Source organism: Notamacropus eugenii, chromosome 5, assembly GCF_028372415.1.
Source record: "Notamacropus eugenii isolate mMacEug1 chromosome 5, mMacEug1.pri_v2, whole genome shotgun sequence".
Classification (NCBI taxonomy): domain Eukaryota; kingdom Metazoa; phylum Chordata; class Mammalia; order Diprotodontia; family Macropodidae; genus Notamacropus; species Notamacropus eugenii.
In genome coordinates this window covers 34629059-34645863 of record NC_092876.1, presented here as the reverse complement: position 1 = coordinate 34645863, position 16805 = coordinate 34629059, and the positions used below count along the sequence as shown (strand labels likewise).

The 16805-nt window shown below is 49.0% G+C and overlaps 1 protein-coding gene across 1 annotated transcript in view; it reads left to right on the top strand.

Moving 5' to 3' along the window:
* The window catches only part of ACAP3 (ArfGAP with coiled-coil, ankyrin repeat and PH domains 3), a 63206-nt gene that overhangs the window by 44212 nt on the left and 2189 nt on the right, over positions 1-16805 (top strand). The window contains exons 16-25 of the mRNA XM_072608482.1: positions 1322-1391; positions 1513-1607; positions 2524-2753; positions 3078-3185; positions 3515-3610; positions 8789-8881; positions 9460-9674; positions 11822-11931; positions 12052-12162; positions 13418-13479. Of these exons, the coding sequence (XP_072464583.1) occupies positions 1322-1391; positions 1513-1607; positions 2524-2753; positions 3078-3185; positions 3515-3610; positions 8789-8881; positions 9460-9674; positions 11822-11931; positions 12052-12162; positions 13418-13479 (1190 nt within the window). The remainder of the gene's footprint in view (positions 1-1321; positions 1392-1512; positions 1608-2523; positions 2754-3077; positions 3186-3514; positions 3611-8788; positions 8882-9459; positions 9675-11821; positions 11932-12051; positions 12163-13417; positions 13480-16805) is intronic.

Genomic DNA, 16805 nt, shown 5'->3' with positions numbered 1-16805 from the left:
GCACATAATAGCTGTGTTATCATCATTATCACCACCATTCTGTTCAGTTTTGGATGTTCTCATTCATTCATACTTATTTTTAACAATATTTAATTTTTTAAATTTAAAAATTTCCCCCTAGTTACATGTAAAGATAAATTTAACATTCATTTTTTAAAAATTTGAGTTCCAAATTATCTTACCTGAGATGGTAAGCAGTTTGATAGAGGTTATACATGTTCAATCATGCAGAAAATATTCCCATTTTAGTCATGTTGTGAAAGAAGACATAGATCTAAAGGGACAAAAAAAAAAGTAGAAAAATAGTCTACTTTGATCTGCATCCAGACTCTATCAGTTCTCTCTTTGGAGGTGAATAGTATTTTTCATCATGAGTCCTTTGGAATTGTCTCGGATCCTTGCATTGCTGAGAATAGTTGATCTTTGTACATTATTGCTGTTACTGTGTACAATGTTCTGCTCCTGCTCACTTCACTTTGTATCAGTTCATGTAAGTCTTTCCAAGATTTTCTGAAACTATCCTGCTCGTCATTTCTTATAGCACAGAAATATATTCCATCGCAATAATATCCCGCAACTTATTCAGCCATTCCCCAATGGATGGGCTGGATGCTCCAATTTTGAAAGGACATTAATAAGCTAAAGTATTTCCAAAGCTGGGGGGACCAAGGATTGGTGAAGGAACTAGGGATGTTCTGCCTGTAGAAGAGACAGTTGGGGAGTAGGGCACGCTTGTTGTCTTCAAGTGTTTGAAGGATTGTTGAGAAAGAAGAAAGAGCTGGGACACTCCCTGCCACACACTCCTCCCCTCCACAGTGGTGGAAGCAGGGAAGAGGATTTGCAGATGAACAGATCTTAGTCCAATGTATGGAAAACTTTGGCAGCAGCTCGTTCCTTTGGAAGGAAGGCAGTTTCCCCTCCCTGAATGTCTCTCAGTAGTCTGGATGACTGCTGGGACGTTGTGGAAAGGATTCATGCCCAGGCAGGGCTGGGATTCGTGCAGCTTCATGTGCCTTTGGGGAATGGAGAGAGCAGCAGTCTGGGTAATCTCTATAGTGAGAAAGCTTAGGATAATCCTCAAATCATTTTCATCTGGCTTTGGAATGCATCATGAGAATCTAGTCTGGGAACAGATTTCCTTTGCTAATCACTTTCAGCTTGGGCTGATGTGACCAAGGAGATGAGCAGCCTAGGGGGAAAATATCACATTAACTAAGCCATATGTGGCTGAGGGCTATCCTAGGTCAGCCCTGGAGAGTTTGGGTTTGAACTTAGCCCCTTTTCTGACTCCTCATTTTCCGCTTTCTCCCCTATAACCCAGGAGTCTGGGAGTCCACTGCTCCAAGGTCCGGTCCCTGACACTAGATTCATGGGAACCAGAGCTGCTGAAGGTGGGTATCATCCCTATAGGGGCATGTGTGTGCACGCATGTGTGTGTGCATGTGCACATGTACATGTGTTGTGTCTCAGAGCCACTGATGAGGCTTAACCCTATTAATCTTTTCCTCTCAGCTGATGTGTGAGCTTGGCAATAGCACCGTGAACCAGATCTATGAGGCTCAGTGTGAGGAACTGGGGCTCCAGAAGCCAACAGCCTCCAGTTCCAGGTTAGTAGGTTAAAAGATAGGGTGATGGATGAGCTAGGGTTGGAGGTTGGGGTTAGGGATTAAGGGAAATGGAAAGACAAGGTCAAAGGTTGGAAGGATATAGAGTTGGGGTCATAGCAAAGGAATGGAAGACTGAACTTACACTGGGAAGATGGAAGGATGATATCATGGGTAGAGAGATAGAGGGATAGGTTCATGGGTGGAAAAATGGATAGAGAGATAGAGAGATGAAAAAAATGGACTCAGGGTTTGGAGGGTGTAGGGATGGGGTCATGGGTTGAGGGGGATAAAGTGAGCTCAGAAGTTGAGAGGATGGAGGATCCAAGGATGGGGTCATGGGTGGGAATCTGAAGGCGTCTGGGAAGATATAGGGATGAGGTCAGGAGATGGGGCTCAGAGGAAGTGGTCAGGGATGGAAGGGGTAGAGGAATAAGGTTGTGGATTAAGGAGATAGAGGAGTGGGCCTAGGGGAAGGGAATAGAATATTGAATTTAGAGGCTGAGAGGGGATGGAACAAGAGGATCATGGTTTGTTGAGATGGAAAGGTGGAATCAGAGATTAGAGGGATAGGAGTGTGGAAAGCCCAGGGTCTGTTTAGAATGAATAATCATTATTAAAAACTTATTATTTATTAATTACTATGTTATACTCTGGGATATAAAGAGAAAAAAATGAGTCTCCATTCTCCCAAAACACCCTATTCTCCCATGGCGAAACAATATGTAAACAAGTTAAAAGTCAGGAATTTGTTGATGAAATCTGGGCCTTGCAGGTCATGGGGCTATCAGAATAGGGGGACACAGGAGACCAGAGGTTGGGATCATGGTAGAGTTATGGGACTGGCCTCATTCAAGCAAGTCAGCTGTTTGTTACAGCCTTTGGTGGTGCATCCTCACCTTCACCCTCTTTTTCCCAGGCAGGACAAAGAAGCTTGGATCAAGGTCAAATATGTGGAGAGAAAGTTCTTAAAGAAGCTTCCAGGGGCTGGGGCTGAGGCCACTGAGACAGCTGGTGGGGGAGAGGCCAAGCCCCGGCGATGGAGCATGAAGAAATGTCGGAGGCACCAGAGTTCTCCCCGAGTTCCCAGGATGCGACGGCAGCTCCGACAGGAGCCAACCGCCATCTCCCCTGCAGCACTGTCATCAGGTGGGGGACCCTCGCACCCCAAATCTTTCTTGCCCTCCTCCCTTGCCTTTTATGCTCAGAAATTCTATAAGCCAAGTGACCCCAGTCTCTTCTGCATCTTTTGTCAAATGAATCCCCCTCATTTATTGTCCCCTTGGCCCCCAACCTGCCACTGATGGAGCTGGAGGCTTTCTCACTGTCTCCATCTCTCTCAGTCTCTTGACCTTGAGAGGGCTGAGGGGCAGACCTGGGGGTATTGGCCTGATAGCCTCAGCTGTATAAGGCCTTGTGGAGGTTGGGGGTACCAAGCAGTGCCCTCACTTCCCTCTGCTCCTCCCCCTTCAGCCAGCACTTTGGAACGGAAATTTCGACGTGACTCTCTCTTCTGTCCAGATGAGCTGGACTCCCTCTTCTCTTACTTTGACACAGGAGCAGCTGGGGCAGGACCAAGAAGTAAGTGAGAGGGGTGGCTGGGTGGGAGCAGTTCAGTTCATCTCTGTCCCTCCCCTTCCTCCTGTTTCCACCTTTTTTGCTGTCTCTTGAGATCCGGGCCTCTGACATAGCTATTTGAGGGATTCAGAGACAGGATTGGGGTGACATGTCTGTACTCATTTACAGTGCTGGGTTAGAACAGGTCCTCAGCTACTTCCCCTCCTTTGGATCCCTGGCATTCCCCCCACCCTGGGGATTGGGGGACACTGTGGGCTCCTGCCCATCCCCCTCTCACTTCTAGGAGCTCTGCCCCATTAATCCTAGTCCTGTTCCATCCACCTTCCTCGTAGGTGCTGGCCACATGTCTGCGCAGGCCCCCCCAGCAGCTGGTCAGTGGGACAGTGGCCTGGGCCCCGGGGGCACCGAGGCGTGCCTCCCGGCCGGAGGTAAGGTAATCTCGGAGCAATGGCCTGCAAGGAGAGGAGGGAGGGAGAGGAGAGGGGGACAGTCACTTCCTCCACTCCAGTGTCTCCCCCCCCCCATCCCATGTTCCTACCCCATCCTGACTTCCCTGGCCGACAATCTTAGGCTAGAACTTTGCTTGTTCCAAGGAAACATTTTGTTCAGAGGAATTGTGGGACTGTGAGGACTCCAGAGATCTATAGAGACATCACCTCAAGGGCACCTAAGCTAGAACTCCAAGTTCCAGCATTTCAAGGAGGGGACTTGTAGGGTTAGGGGTAGTGGCTAGATCAATGTAGGGAAAATGGACTCGATTATTTAATTTCCAATTAATTTTTAATCTATCCATGGCCCTTTATTAAGTGTAATTTTTATTGCATTGTGATCTGAAAAGGATGCATTTAATATTTCTGCCTTTCTGCATTTGATTGTGAGGTTTTTATGCCCTAATACATGGTCAGTTTTTGTATAGCTGCCATGTACCACTAAGAAAAAGATGTATTCCTTTCTATACCCATTCAGTTTTTTCCAGAGATCTGTCATATATAACTTTTCTAAAATTCCATTCACCATCTTAACTTCTTTCTTGTTTATTTTGTGGTTAGATTTATCTAGTTCTGAGAGGGGAAAGTTGAAATCTCCCTACATAGGGACGATAGACTTTGGAGCCAGAAGAACTGGTTGTGAATCCCTGTTTTGTCAGTTACTATCTTTGTGACCTTAAGAAAAGTCCCCTTTCTGTTTTGAACTCAGATCCTCCTGATGGGAAGGCTGGTGCTCTCTTCATGGTGCCATGTAGCTGTACCTAAGGTCCCCTTTCAGAATCTCAGTCTATTCATCTGTAAAATGGGGATGATACCTCTTACTGCCTGTTTCACAAGATTATTTTGAGGAAGGCACTTTGTAAATTGTGGAGGGCTACAGGAACATGAGCTATTTGACCTGTTTAGTATTATCATTCTCCTTTTCCTCTTCATCCTCCTTTTCCTCCTCCTCCATCTTCATTTTCTCTTCTCCTCTTCCTTTCCCTTCTTTCTCCTTTTCCTCACTGAGAGGCCAACTCTGGGGTTAGAATGCCCAAATTCAAACCCTGCCTCTCATGTTTACTGCCCATCTGACTTCAGGCAGGTCCTTCTTCCTCTCCATGGGCTTGTTTTCTCATGGGTAAATGAGGGGGTTGAATTTCATGGCCTCAGGAGCTTCTTTTAGTGCTAGATCCAGGATCCTCTGCTCCTTTGCTGCCCCTATGACATTGGGCAAATCCCTTCACTTCCTTAGCCCTGAGTTTCCTCATCTGTAAAAGAAGGATTGGACTCAGTGGACTCCATGGCCCCTCCTAGTGCTAGATCTGTGACCCTGTGATCTCATGAGTATGTTCATGGGGACAGTGCTCCCCCTATTGTAGCTGCCAACTCTGACTTGTTAGATGGCTTCGCGTAGTGGCTCTGGCCCCACTGAGGGCCTGCATCAGGTAGGCATCACTATCAGATCTTGTGTTCTGTGGCCAGAGCCTTGGGTATCCAGAGTCATGCCCATGCCGTGATGAGGCCCTCAAAGAGTGAAGGTGTAGTGGAAATCAACTTTGCTTCTCTTCATTTTCTGAGGTCATCAGTGCCAGGGAATTCATCGTCTGTGAAAGCACCCTTCAATAATGCAGACTGGCAACTTGTCCACAATGTCCAGTCTTCAAGAGTTGCCCACGGCAATGAAAAGTTAAATGACTTACCCAGGGTCTTGCAGCCAGGCTGGCTCAGTGGCTGGGCTCAGACTCAGGTCCTCATGACTCCAAGGCAGACTTATCCTCTATGATCTGATGGTTCTTAGTGAAAAATTATTCCTTATTATGTTGAGGAGAATAGAAGAAAAGGGTGTCATTATTTGACATCCTCGTTGCCTAGCACTGGTACACTTCTGATGGGAGGTGCAATCAAAGAAGGAGCCCAGCCCATTGGGTGTCCTCCTTGCCCTTCTCCTTGGTGAACTTATGGAAAGAGATGAACAAGTGACTCAGGGTAGGCCACGACCTGTGGGGTGGGAGGTGCATCCCTGGAAGGAATTCCTGAATGCATGAGATCACAAAGCCATCTGAAAATCTAAATATAGTAAGCAGAAGCCAGGGAGAACCAAAGGACAGTTTCTGTGATTCATTAGTATCCTTGAGATGTCAAGAGAAATAAAGGAAAGCCTCGGAAAGTGGGGTAAACCAGCCTTTGATGAAGTAATACTAATGGTAACTAGTGTTTATTTACACGGCACTTTAAGGTTTCCGGAGCACTTTACAAATATTATCTCACAATAGCCCTGGGAAGGAGGTGTGCCTTTATATTATCCCCATTTTACAGTTGAGGAAACTGAGGCCAACTAAGTGATTTGCCCAAGGTTGCACAGCTAGTAAGTGCCTGGGGTCAGATTTGAACTCAGACCTTCCTAAGTCCATGGCTCTGTCCACTTTGCTCTCTTAAGGGTGCTATAGAATGGGCAGGGATAGATGGATTATGATCTGCATCTTTGGGGGAAATACTCAGATTGGGGAGAACACCGACCCGCCAGAGCGCTGAGGTGACAAGACAATAAGGTGATAAGACAAGGCCAACCTTCTAGGCTGAAGGTCTCGTGGCTGTGGGGACAGATGAGCTGTAGGTTCTCAGTCAAAACCAACAACTCAGGCTCAGAACCTAATGACTAATTGGCATTTCCTCTTCATTTCTGTCTGTTCTATAGCTGGTTTGAGCCAGGCTTCTCCATCCTCAATGGCAGAGTTGTAGGTGGGGAGTTGTAACCATCAGGCTTCTCTCCTACTCATCTCCCCTGCTTCAGGCTGGACCTGGATTGAACCCTGGGAAGATGACCTAAGCAGGAAGCATAGTGATCTATCCTTGGGGGATAGATCAGTGGTCCACTTGACAGCCAAGTAGCCTTAATCACAGTGGCTGCTGCTGATGCTAAGTTGAAGAGACACAGTCAGAAAAGGGAGGGCGAGGGGGAAGGCAGGGCTAGGAACAGCATAGTCCTGAGAGCTGGGGGAGGGAGGGAACAGGCGCTGGGGCCAAGTGGACCTTTGTGTCTTTTTCCCTTTGCACTCTTTTTCTATATTCCCTATTTCCGAGACCAACCACTAAAGACATTCCACTAGGATGAAAGAGGAATACTTCCTATCCACTCTTGGGTTACAAATTTGCTTCTAAGTCTCTGCCCTCTGATGACCCAAATGGTGGCTTGCCTTCAGTGATGTCTCAACTTGGAGCCCTGGGTTGGAATCAGGAAACTTAGATGGAATCCACCCTGCAGAGGCAAGGAGAACTAGGGAGACTTGGAGGGAGTTGAAGGAGTGCATAGGACTTTCTAGATTTTCCTTATGTACACCCTGGCACAGGGCTGAGTCTAACTATAGTGACTGGTACGTGATATTATGGAAAGAGCGGGACTTGAAGTCAGAGGACCTGGATTCAATTTCAGCTCTGCTACTTACCACTGTGACCTTGGGCAAATCATTTCCCCTCATTGGGACTGCTTCCTCATTTATAAAATGATGGAGTGGGACCAAATGACCCCTAAGAGGTCAGCTCTAAATCTATCCTCCTATGATTCCGGGAAAGTGAGTAGTACTGTGGTCTGGGGGCTTGGAAGTCAGTTTTCTAGGGGCTGGAGCCTCAGTTGGGAGGAGGGAGTCCTACTTAGGCAACTGGGGATGGCATTACAGGCAAAGAGAGCTGCCGAGCCTAGACCAGAGGTAGGGATGAGCTTGGTTGTGTTTGGTGATGGTGGTGTTAGCATGGGAGGTGGAGGAGAGGAGGCCAGGAGCTAGCCAAGGTTCTGAACCAGTGTGTGAGGGTTACTATTAATGGAAGATACATTGTGCCCTGCCTTAGATTCCCCCTTCTTACAGACACTTCTCCCTGGAGCTATGGGGAAAGCTCTCAGTTAGACTTGGGGAGCGGGGAAGGGGGAAGACGAGAAAGCCCAAAGGGGCCCTGGCATCCCAATGGAAATGGCGAGAACTCAACCTGCTCTTTAAATAGTGCTTTATGTTTGGAATAAGGTAAATAGAGAGTTGGAGTGATTCTTTTAATATAAGACTCAAACCCAGATGGAGACTGAGCCTAGGGGTTTCTAATGCCCCAACCAAACCAAACAGCTTAGCACCAGTGATGTGGATGGGGAGGAGAGATCTTAGCAGATCTGTAGTTCAGAGTCCCAGATTCCAGGGGGCTAAGTGACTGTCCCTGAGCAGAGCTGGTCCTTTCTTTCCATCAGTCCCTACCACACTGTCTGTCCCATCCTTAAATATTCTGGGTGCAGAGAACTACAGCCCTTCCTTCTCTTCCCAGACATCAGCACAGCTCTCTGACCCCAGTCTGTCCTGGGCCTCATGGGCGTCATGAATGATAGAGAGGTGCATAGTCCAGAGGCAAGGCCCTTTTCCCCTACCCCACCCCCTGCTCACCATAGCAGGAGCTCTGTGTGTGTGTGTGTGTGTGTGTGTGTCTGTCTGTCTGTCTGTCTGACCATCACCGTGAATCTCTGTGCCCCTGGAACAAGACTGATCTTCCCTAGAGCCAGACTTAGTTGAGTGAGTGTATGTCTCCTTATCTCCATGTACACCCTCATATCTGCTCATTTTGTCCTCATCCATCCAGTCTGCCATGCTCCTCTTTACCAAATGCCTAACTCAGTAAATTTAACTATAATGAAACAGAATTTCATTTTATTTTTTCTTCCTTCTAGTCTGTGGATGGGAAGGGGGTAGATTGGGCCTCATGATTCTGTGAGGAACAGAATTTCTCCCCTCCTCACCCCTAGGTTCTTGGCCCTCTTAGATGGAGGAGGGATCCATCTGCAACCACCTTCAGTCTCTGGACCACTAGCCCTTTCTGCCTGGGGGAGAGGCTGGGTGAGATTAGGGCTCTCAGCTTCAGGCCTTTGGGCTATAAGTGGGCCAATTCTTTCCTTCTGCCTAAGCTTGGGCTGAGTTGGAAAACCTTCCGTGGACCCTCATTCTTCCAGTTTTGAGGACACTATCCCAGCCCCTGATTTGATCCTGCTGGTCAGGTCTAGTAGACAAAAGTGAGCAAACATCCCCTGCCTCCCAGCATGCCAATCATTCCAGGTCATTGCCCCTTGGTATTCAGGGCCCCTGGGTCCATCTCCCATTGGCCCCACAGGTCTGAGCAGTGACAGCGGCCTCGGTGGCAGCACAGATGGGAGCTCGGACATCCTGGTCTTTGGCTCCGTGGTAGACAGTGTCATGGAAGAAGGTGTGTGCTGCTCAGGGCAGGGTCATGGGTTAGGCAGGGAGGGGCTTCAAGCCTTCAATCAGGGATGGGGGGAAGGAGCCTAGAGGGCCCCAAGGTCACTGCCTGTGGTTTCAGAGGCCCCAGTGCCCAGGTGGCGGTCAGGTGCTCAGATACAGGGGCTTAAAGCTGGAAGTAGGTGTGGCACCCTGGTGCCTAGCATGTAAGGGAGAGGGAGGAGAAAGGAGAGTGAGTGGGAGGGAGACCAACTGCAATATGGAGAGATGAAGGGCATTTCAGGCTATCACAAGACTTCCACACTGCTGAAGGGAATGTGTGAGGAAGGCCCGAAATCTGGGGGTGTTGTCCTTTGGAAGCACAGACACTCTAGAAATGTGCCCATTAAATTTGAGTGGCTTGGGACAAAGTCTAGATTTCCCTGTCCTAGTTGTGGTTCTGTATCTGTTTAGCATTGTTTTAGGTGCTGGGGACCCCTTTGCTTGGTTGGGCTGCCCCTATCATTTTTCCAGGCTGGGACTCGGGTCCCTTTCCCTTCCCTTGTGTGAAGGAGCTCTCTCTCACTCCTTTTCCTCTTCTCCCAGAGGGTGAAGTATCTGAAGACTCCAGTGCTGAGGGTGACCGTGAGACCTGGGACCTTGAGGACAGCAGAGAACTGCACCCAGGGCTGCTGGCCTACCGGGCGGCTCGAGCCAGAAACCTGCCTGTCCTGGCTGAGGCCCTGGCCCATGGGGCTGAGGTGAACTGGGTCAACGAGGAGGATGAGAGCAAGACACCACTGATCCAGGCAGTGCTGGGGGTGAGTGAGGGGACCTATGGGCGGCTCCTGACTCAGAAATCATGTTCCCACCATTGGGATTTCTAATTACCCACCCTATGGCCAGTCACCAAACCTCAATGGTGGAGTGAATGGAGGGCTGGCGTGAGAGTCAAGATCTGGGTCCAAGTCACTAACAGTACGACCACAGACAAGTTGCCTCAGTTTCCTCATCTGTAAAGGGTGGTTAATAAGAACACTTACCTCACAGGGTTATTTTGAAGGTTAAATAATATAACGTATAGTGATTCTTCAAGTTTTTGATCTCATTATCCCTTTATAATCTTAAAAATGATCAAGGACTCGCCCAATGAACTTATACTTATGTGGGTTCTATCTATCAATATTTACTATAATAGAAATCAAAATATATTTATATTATTATGAAAATAGTTTTGACCTCATGGACCCTCTGGAAAGGACTACACTTTGAGAATCGCTGATGTATAGAAAGTATTTTGGAAACCTTAAGGTGCTATCTAAATCCCAGCTAAATTGCCAATCAATCAACACCCATTTATGATACACCTGCTATTTTGCCTGACACTCTTGTTAGGCACTGGTGGTACAGAGGCAAACATTCCCTGCCCTCAGGGGCCATGTGAGACTTGTGTTCTGTTGGTGGGGGTTGAGGTGGGGTTCCACTCCTCCATCCCCACTGCCTCTACTCCCCCCAGTTCAGACCCTCCTTGCCTTTCACCCAGAGCACTATGATAATCCCCTGATTGGCTTCTTCCATTTTTGCCTCTTCCCTCTTTGATTCCCCTTGTGTAGGTGGCCCTTTATTACCCATCGCTCTGATTATTTGTCCTTTCCCCTGCCCTGGTCCCACTCAGGAAGAACCATCCTTCACACCCCTCTCCACCCCACTGTGCATAGGATGACATAGAACCTCCCTGTAGAGTGATCACCACCTCATCCCTCTCCTCTGGGGCCTCTCCAGCCTCAGTGTCCCTTCAGCCTCCCTTCTCCACTGCTTCTGTTGTTCCATCTTGTTTGTGCTTAGCCCAACCTTACCCCTCAGTTATAGCCCAGCCATGATCCTATTCAGTCCAGGAGGTCTTCCCTGACTACCCCATGGAGCACAGGGAGCTCTGGTTCTGCAGGGGTCTCAGAGCTCTGACTGCCTTGACTGTGTAACCAAGCCTGAACAACCTCTGAGCTGCTCTCTGCTGCTGGGCCTTGGGTACCAGTCTCCTCAACCTGACTGGGGTCTCCTTGAGGACAGGAACCAGATTTTCTTCTACTGCCTCTCCCTTCCCCATCCTCACTCAGCCTGAGGCTCATAGTAGTTTCAATTCAATTCAGTGTACACTGAAAGACTTCCTGCATTCCTGCTGTGTGTTATATTAGGTTGGGCTAGATTGTGGAGAGCCTTGAATGCCAGGCTAAAGAGATTATTGCCCTAAGGGTTAAAGCTAAATGATATCATATAGACATTCATGTATGTATATCATATTTCTCATATAGTTACATAGGAATAATATTTATGATAGCTAACGTTTACATTGTATTTACTGTGTGCTAGGACCTGTGCGAGGTGCTTGACAACTATCTTGTTTGATCCTTACCACAGCTCTGAGAGGTAGATACTAGTATTATACCCATTTTACAGTTGAGGAAACTGAAGCACTAGGTTGGGGTAGATTGTGGAGAGCCTTGAATGTCAGGCTAAAGAGGTTATTGCCCTAAGGATCAAAGCTAAATTGTGTCACACACACATATATACATACATACATACATACATACATATATATATATATATATATATATATACACACACACAGAGAGAGAGAGAGAGAGAGAGAGAGAGAGAGAGAGAGAGCACATGCATGTAGTTATATAGGAATAGTATTTATAACAGCTAACATTTGTAAAACATCTACTCTGTGCCAGGCACTGTGCTAAGGGCTTTACCAAGCTCTCTCTCATTTGATCCTCACAACAACCTTGTGAGGCAGGTAGGTTAAGTGACTTGTCCAGGGTCACACAGCTAGGAAGTATCTGAGGTTGCATTTGAACTCAGGTCTTCCTGGTTCCAGGCTCCTGAGCCACAAAGCTGCCTGACAGTGATAGGGAACCAACAGGTGGGACTTCTGGATCTGTCTGACCCTCTCATTCTCTTCCAGGGTTCCTTGATCATCTGTGAATTCCTTCTCCAAAATGGGGCTGATGTGAACCAAAGAGACAGCCGGGGGCGGGCACCCCTCCATCATGCCACCTACCTGGGTCATACGGGGTGAGCACCAGTCACAGAAGGACCAAAGCTGGGCCATGTGCTGGATGGCTTTGGGGGGAGTGTCATCGAAGGATGGGGGCTATGTGTTCCCATGCCCTCTGACCTTCCTCCCCCTTGTAGACAGGTCTGTCTGTTCCTAAAGCGTGGGGCAGACCAGCACGCATTGGATGAAGACCAGCAAGACCCACTGGCCATAGCTGTCCAGGCTGCCAATGCTGATATTGTTACTCTGTGAGTAGGAGGGTTCTGGGAAAGCTTGGGGTCCATCCTTGAGTTAGAGCTGGGGGAAGGATCTAGAACATGGGGGTAGGGGAATTAGAGAAGGGAAAATGAAGCCCCAATGTGTGTGTGTGCATGTGTGTGTGTGTGATGTATGTGTGTGTGGTGTATTTGTGTGTGTGGTGTATGTGTGTGTGATGTATGTGTGTGTGGTGTATGTGTATGCGTGCGGTGTATCTGTGTGTGGCGTGTGATGTGTGTATGTGTGATGTATGTGTGTGTGATGTATGTGTGTGTGTGTGGTGTATGTGTGTGTGGTGTATATGTGTGTGTGTGGCAGCTAAGTGGTTCAAAGGATAGCACTTTGGGCCTGGAGTTAGGAAGACCTGAGTCCAAATCTAACCTCAGATACCTACTAGCTGTGTGACCCTGGGCAAGTCACTTCACCCTGTTTGTCTTAATCCACTGGAGAAGGAAATGGCAAACCTCTCCAGGATCTTTGCCAAGAAAACTTCTCTATACAGGGTCACACAGAGTCAGAAATGACTGAATGACTCAGCAACAACAGTGTCTTTGTGTGTATAAGAGTGTAAATGTGCATGTATGTGTGTTTGTGTGAGTGTGCGTGTAAGTATATGTATGTGTGTATCTGTATGTGTGTATCTGTATCTGTGTGTATATGTATGTGTGTGTTTGTGTATCTATCTGTGCATATATGTGTGTGTTGGTGTGTATCTGTATGTGTGTATGTTTGTGTATATTTGTGTATGTTGGTATATATCTGCGTATATATGTGTGTGTTGGTGTGTATATGTATATCTGTGTTCATGTGTATCTGCGTATATGCGTATCTATGTGTGGGTTGGTGTGTATATGTGTATGTCTATATATGAGTGTGTTTGTATGTATATGTATGTGAGTGTATGTGTATCAAAGTGTACATGTGTATTTGTGTGTATATATATGCATGTAAGTGTATGTATGTGTGTATGCATGTATATGTGTATTTGTGTATGTAAGTGTATATATGTTTGTAGGTATATATGTATGTATATATTTGTGTGTAAGTGTATGTATGCATTTGTGTATATGTGTGTATGCATATGTTTGCATGTGTATGTATATATGTGTTTGTGTGTATTTGTGTGTATATGTGTATCTAAGTGTATGTCTGCACCTGTATATATGGACGTGTGAGATGCCTCACAGCTTGGTACATACCACACTCTCTCTCTTTCTGCCCTGTCCTGCTCCCCCCCACCCCCAGGCTTCGGCTGGCTCGGATGAACGAGGAGATGAGAGAAGCTGAGGGGCCTCTCGGACAACCAGGTCAATACCCCGGGAGCAGCCCCACTGAGCTCCAGTACCGGAAATGTATCCAGGAGTTCATTAGCCTTACTATTGATGAGTGTTAGCGCCCTGGTCCCCACTACCCCCTTATTTCTTTGTTTTGTCCCTGAGGGGACGTGAGGAGGGGGGAGTTGGGCCCTAGAAGCCAGGCCCGGAGCCTGTGTCTGTCCCTGCCCCATTTTCTTACAGCTCAGCTGGGGAGTGGGGATGGCCTTGGGGTCCGACAGAACAGGGGAGTTAGCTCCCGATCTGTCTGCCATGGTGGGCAGGGTGGGGAGGGGGTAGCTGTCTAATTGGGAGGCATTGGGAGCCTGGGATGATTCCCCTTCCTGGGTCTAGCCTAATGGAGCTACCCAGATCCCATGTCCTCGGAAGTTCCTGGTCTCCCACCCCCCACCTCGCATGCGCCATGACCAGGTCAGATCCCAGGCATCTGTCTCCTTCCTCAAGCTCCTGCCCAGCCTGCCCTCTCAGCCTGGTCCTCTCTCCATAGCCCCTCTTCACCCCCTGCCCCTTATCATCAGGGCTGAAGAGAGCTTTCTCCCTTCAGAGGGCTCCCACATGGGTCACCTTGGCCCACCCTCCTCATATCCCAGGAACCCCCTCCCCCTTCCGCATTCCCTAGACATCTAGAACTCCCTTTCCCAGTCTTAAGATCCAATGGACTCTGCCTTAGGCTATGACGAGGAGGGGGAGAAAAATAATCTATCTAGGGGATCCTGACCCATGTACCTCAGTGAAGCATCCTTGGTCCCCAAGGCCAACAGATCCTTTTGTCTCCCCTTCTCCCCCTAACCCCCAAGGCTGATCTTCAAGGACACTGGTCTGGCAGGAGCCTGACTCAGAGCCTTGTGGGTTCAGGGTCCTCCAAGCAGGGGTCACCCCCCTCCTAGCAAGGGTCACCCCCCGGCCCTGGAGCCTGGGCTCCGTCTCCCTTCATCAGTCCTGGACCAGGCTCAGGATGCCATCCCCTTGGCCCCTGAATGCTGGCGTTCTGGCTGGACGGCGTGGCTGGCCACGTCCAACCTGTTCCCCAGGATCCCCTTCTCTCTACTGGTGGGCAGTGGTGCTGTCCCTGACGCAGGGCCTGTCAGGGGAACAGAGACTGGACACTGCTGGCCCCCCAGACCTTTAAAGGAGAAATACTGTATCGGTACCTTACTGAGAGTCATTGTATAAAGCAACTTTGTGCACTTTTTCTTACTTCCCACCATGTTTATGTTTCTGGTTTGGGCCCTGGATTTGCTCTGCTGGGTGCTCGGCAATGGGGCTCAGTGGCCGGTTGAGTGTGGATGCTCAGAGGACCAGCTCAGTGCCCCCCTGCCCCCAACAACACAAGGGGAAGCGTCAGTGAGGTTGCTGCCCCAGGTGCTGCTGCCAGAATTTTTTAAAAAACTGGCCTTCCCTCCCCACTATCATTACCCCCACCTCCACCCTGCTAGTGCCATCTTGACTTCTGAATGGAGATCTTGACCTCTCTTCTTTCTCCAAGTATCCATCTCCCTGCTATGACTCCTTATTCCTTGGACAGAGCCTATTGGGCATGGCCTAGACAGATGGATGGATGGATGGAAGAGTCATTCTCCCTGGGGACCTGGCATGGGGAAGTGAGGGGTAGGGGTGGTTGTAAGATGGAAAGTGGCCAGATGAACTTACAGGATTGCTTGAACCAGGATGGGGCTGTCCATCCTTTTTATTAGTTGCCTACAGCTATGTAGACAGTCCTCTCTGAATGCTCCCTCCTGGATCTTCCTTTGCTGAGGTTTCCGGGTTTTTTTGAGTGGAGACAGGACATACCCTGACCCACCAACCTTCCCTTTGTGACTGAAAGCCTCTTTCCTTCTTGTCCTCCTCTCCCCAGGGCTCTGGCTCCAGTCCTATCCCTTTCTCAGCCCTTCCCTTTAGTCAGGACACCTGAGGGGTTGGGAAACAGTCCTTGGCTACTGGACTGCTTCCTTCTCCTCCTGTTTTGGGTTGGGGTATCACTGGAGCATAGAATGTGCCAATGGGCTTCACTTTCCCCGTACATGGACAGCTAGAGCTCTCTATGTCTGGGTTGAAGGGAGATGGATGAAAGGAAACATGGATTAGGGAAAGGATAGGATTGGGGATTGGGGAAAGTTAGAGACTGTTACACTGCTGAAAGATTGGGGGGAGCATGCTCACAGAGCCCTCTGTCTTCCTAGAGACAGAAGGGGCACAGGATACAGATTCAACTGAGTTAGGTGGGGGGCAACTGGAAGGTTCCCTTGGGCCAGGGAGTTCATAGCTGGGGTGCGGGGTGCTTTAAGCTTGTAGTCACTCAGCGTCTCCCCCACTGCTGACCTGGCCAGGCTGAGGAGGGGGAGCAGAGGGGGAGGGGGTGTCACTATGCAAACTGCCACCCAGGGAGAGGGAGGCTCTATAGGCAGCGCAAGGGCTGGGCCAGCCAGAGTGGACTTCCCCAGCTGGCCAACCCCCTGTCCCCTCTCTCACTGTAAATAAGTGCTAAACTGAATTAACCTATTTCCTTCTGCTTGCTTTCTGTGCACCCTCCCTCCCCTGAGGACGGAATGGGGCCTTTCCATGGCTCTGAGCTCTGTTTGAACCTTTTGAACCAGTTATCTGGGTTTCTGCCTTTATTTCCTCCTTCCATGGTCTCCTGAATCAAACCCTCTTAATAAAAATCTCACTCCACTCCCACCTGCTCCTGCTTGGGCTCACTTATTCACTGGGATCTCAGCCTTGGGGTCTCTCTTAACTGGGCACACCTTTGGACAGGACATCTTGCCTCCCAACTGTGCTGCTTGGTCACTGCTCTCTTTGCTCTGTCTGTGGCCAGGGTCTGGGAGGGGCAGTGTGATAGCTCAGTGTGGCTCCCTCTGCCCCTTTCCACCTCCCTGCAAGGGTCCCCGGGCTTTGGGAGCAGCCCTGAAGTACCACCAGGTCCTGAACTCTCTACCTGATCTCAGCTTTACCTGATGGTGGTGCAGACAGAACTCAAACCTGTCCCAACAGCAAACTTACTAACTCACTTTTCTGCTGAATTCTGTCTTCCTTGACTGCCATCCCTTCCTGGAATTGCCCTGTCCTCTAATGACCATATGGGCCCCCAGCAATGGGGGCCAAATGGGCTCAGGCTGTGAAGGTCCTAGAAGAGCTATAGGCTGACTGGTTGTCTAGCACCCTCCCTCTGCTGTGGGGATCTGAACCCAAGTCTGTCTGTGAGAGGGGCAGAGTAGTTCCCATCTCAGGACAGGGGAAAACCAATGAGGCCCTGGAGGTGAGCACTTGGGGCCCAGTGGGATGGGGGTTGTGTCTGGTTG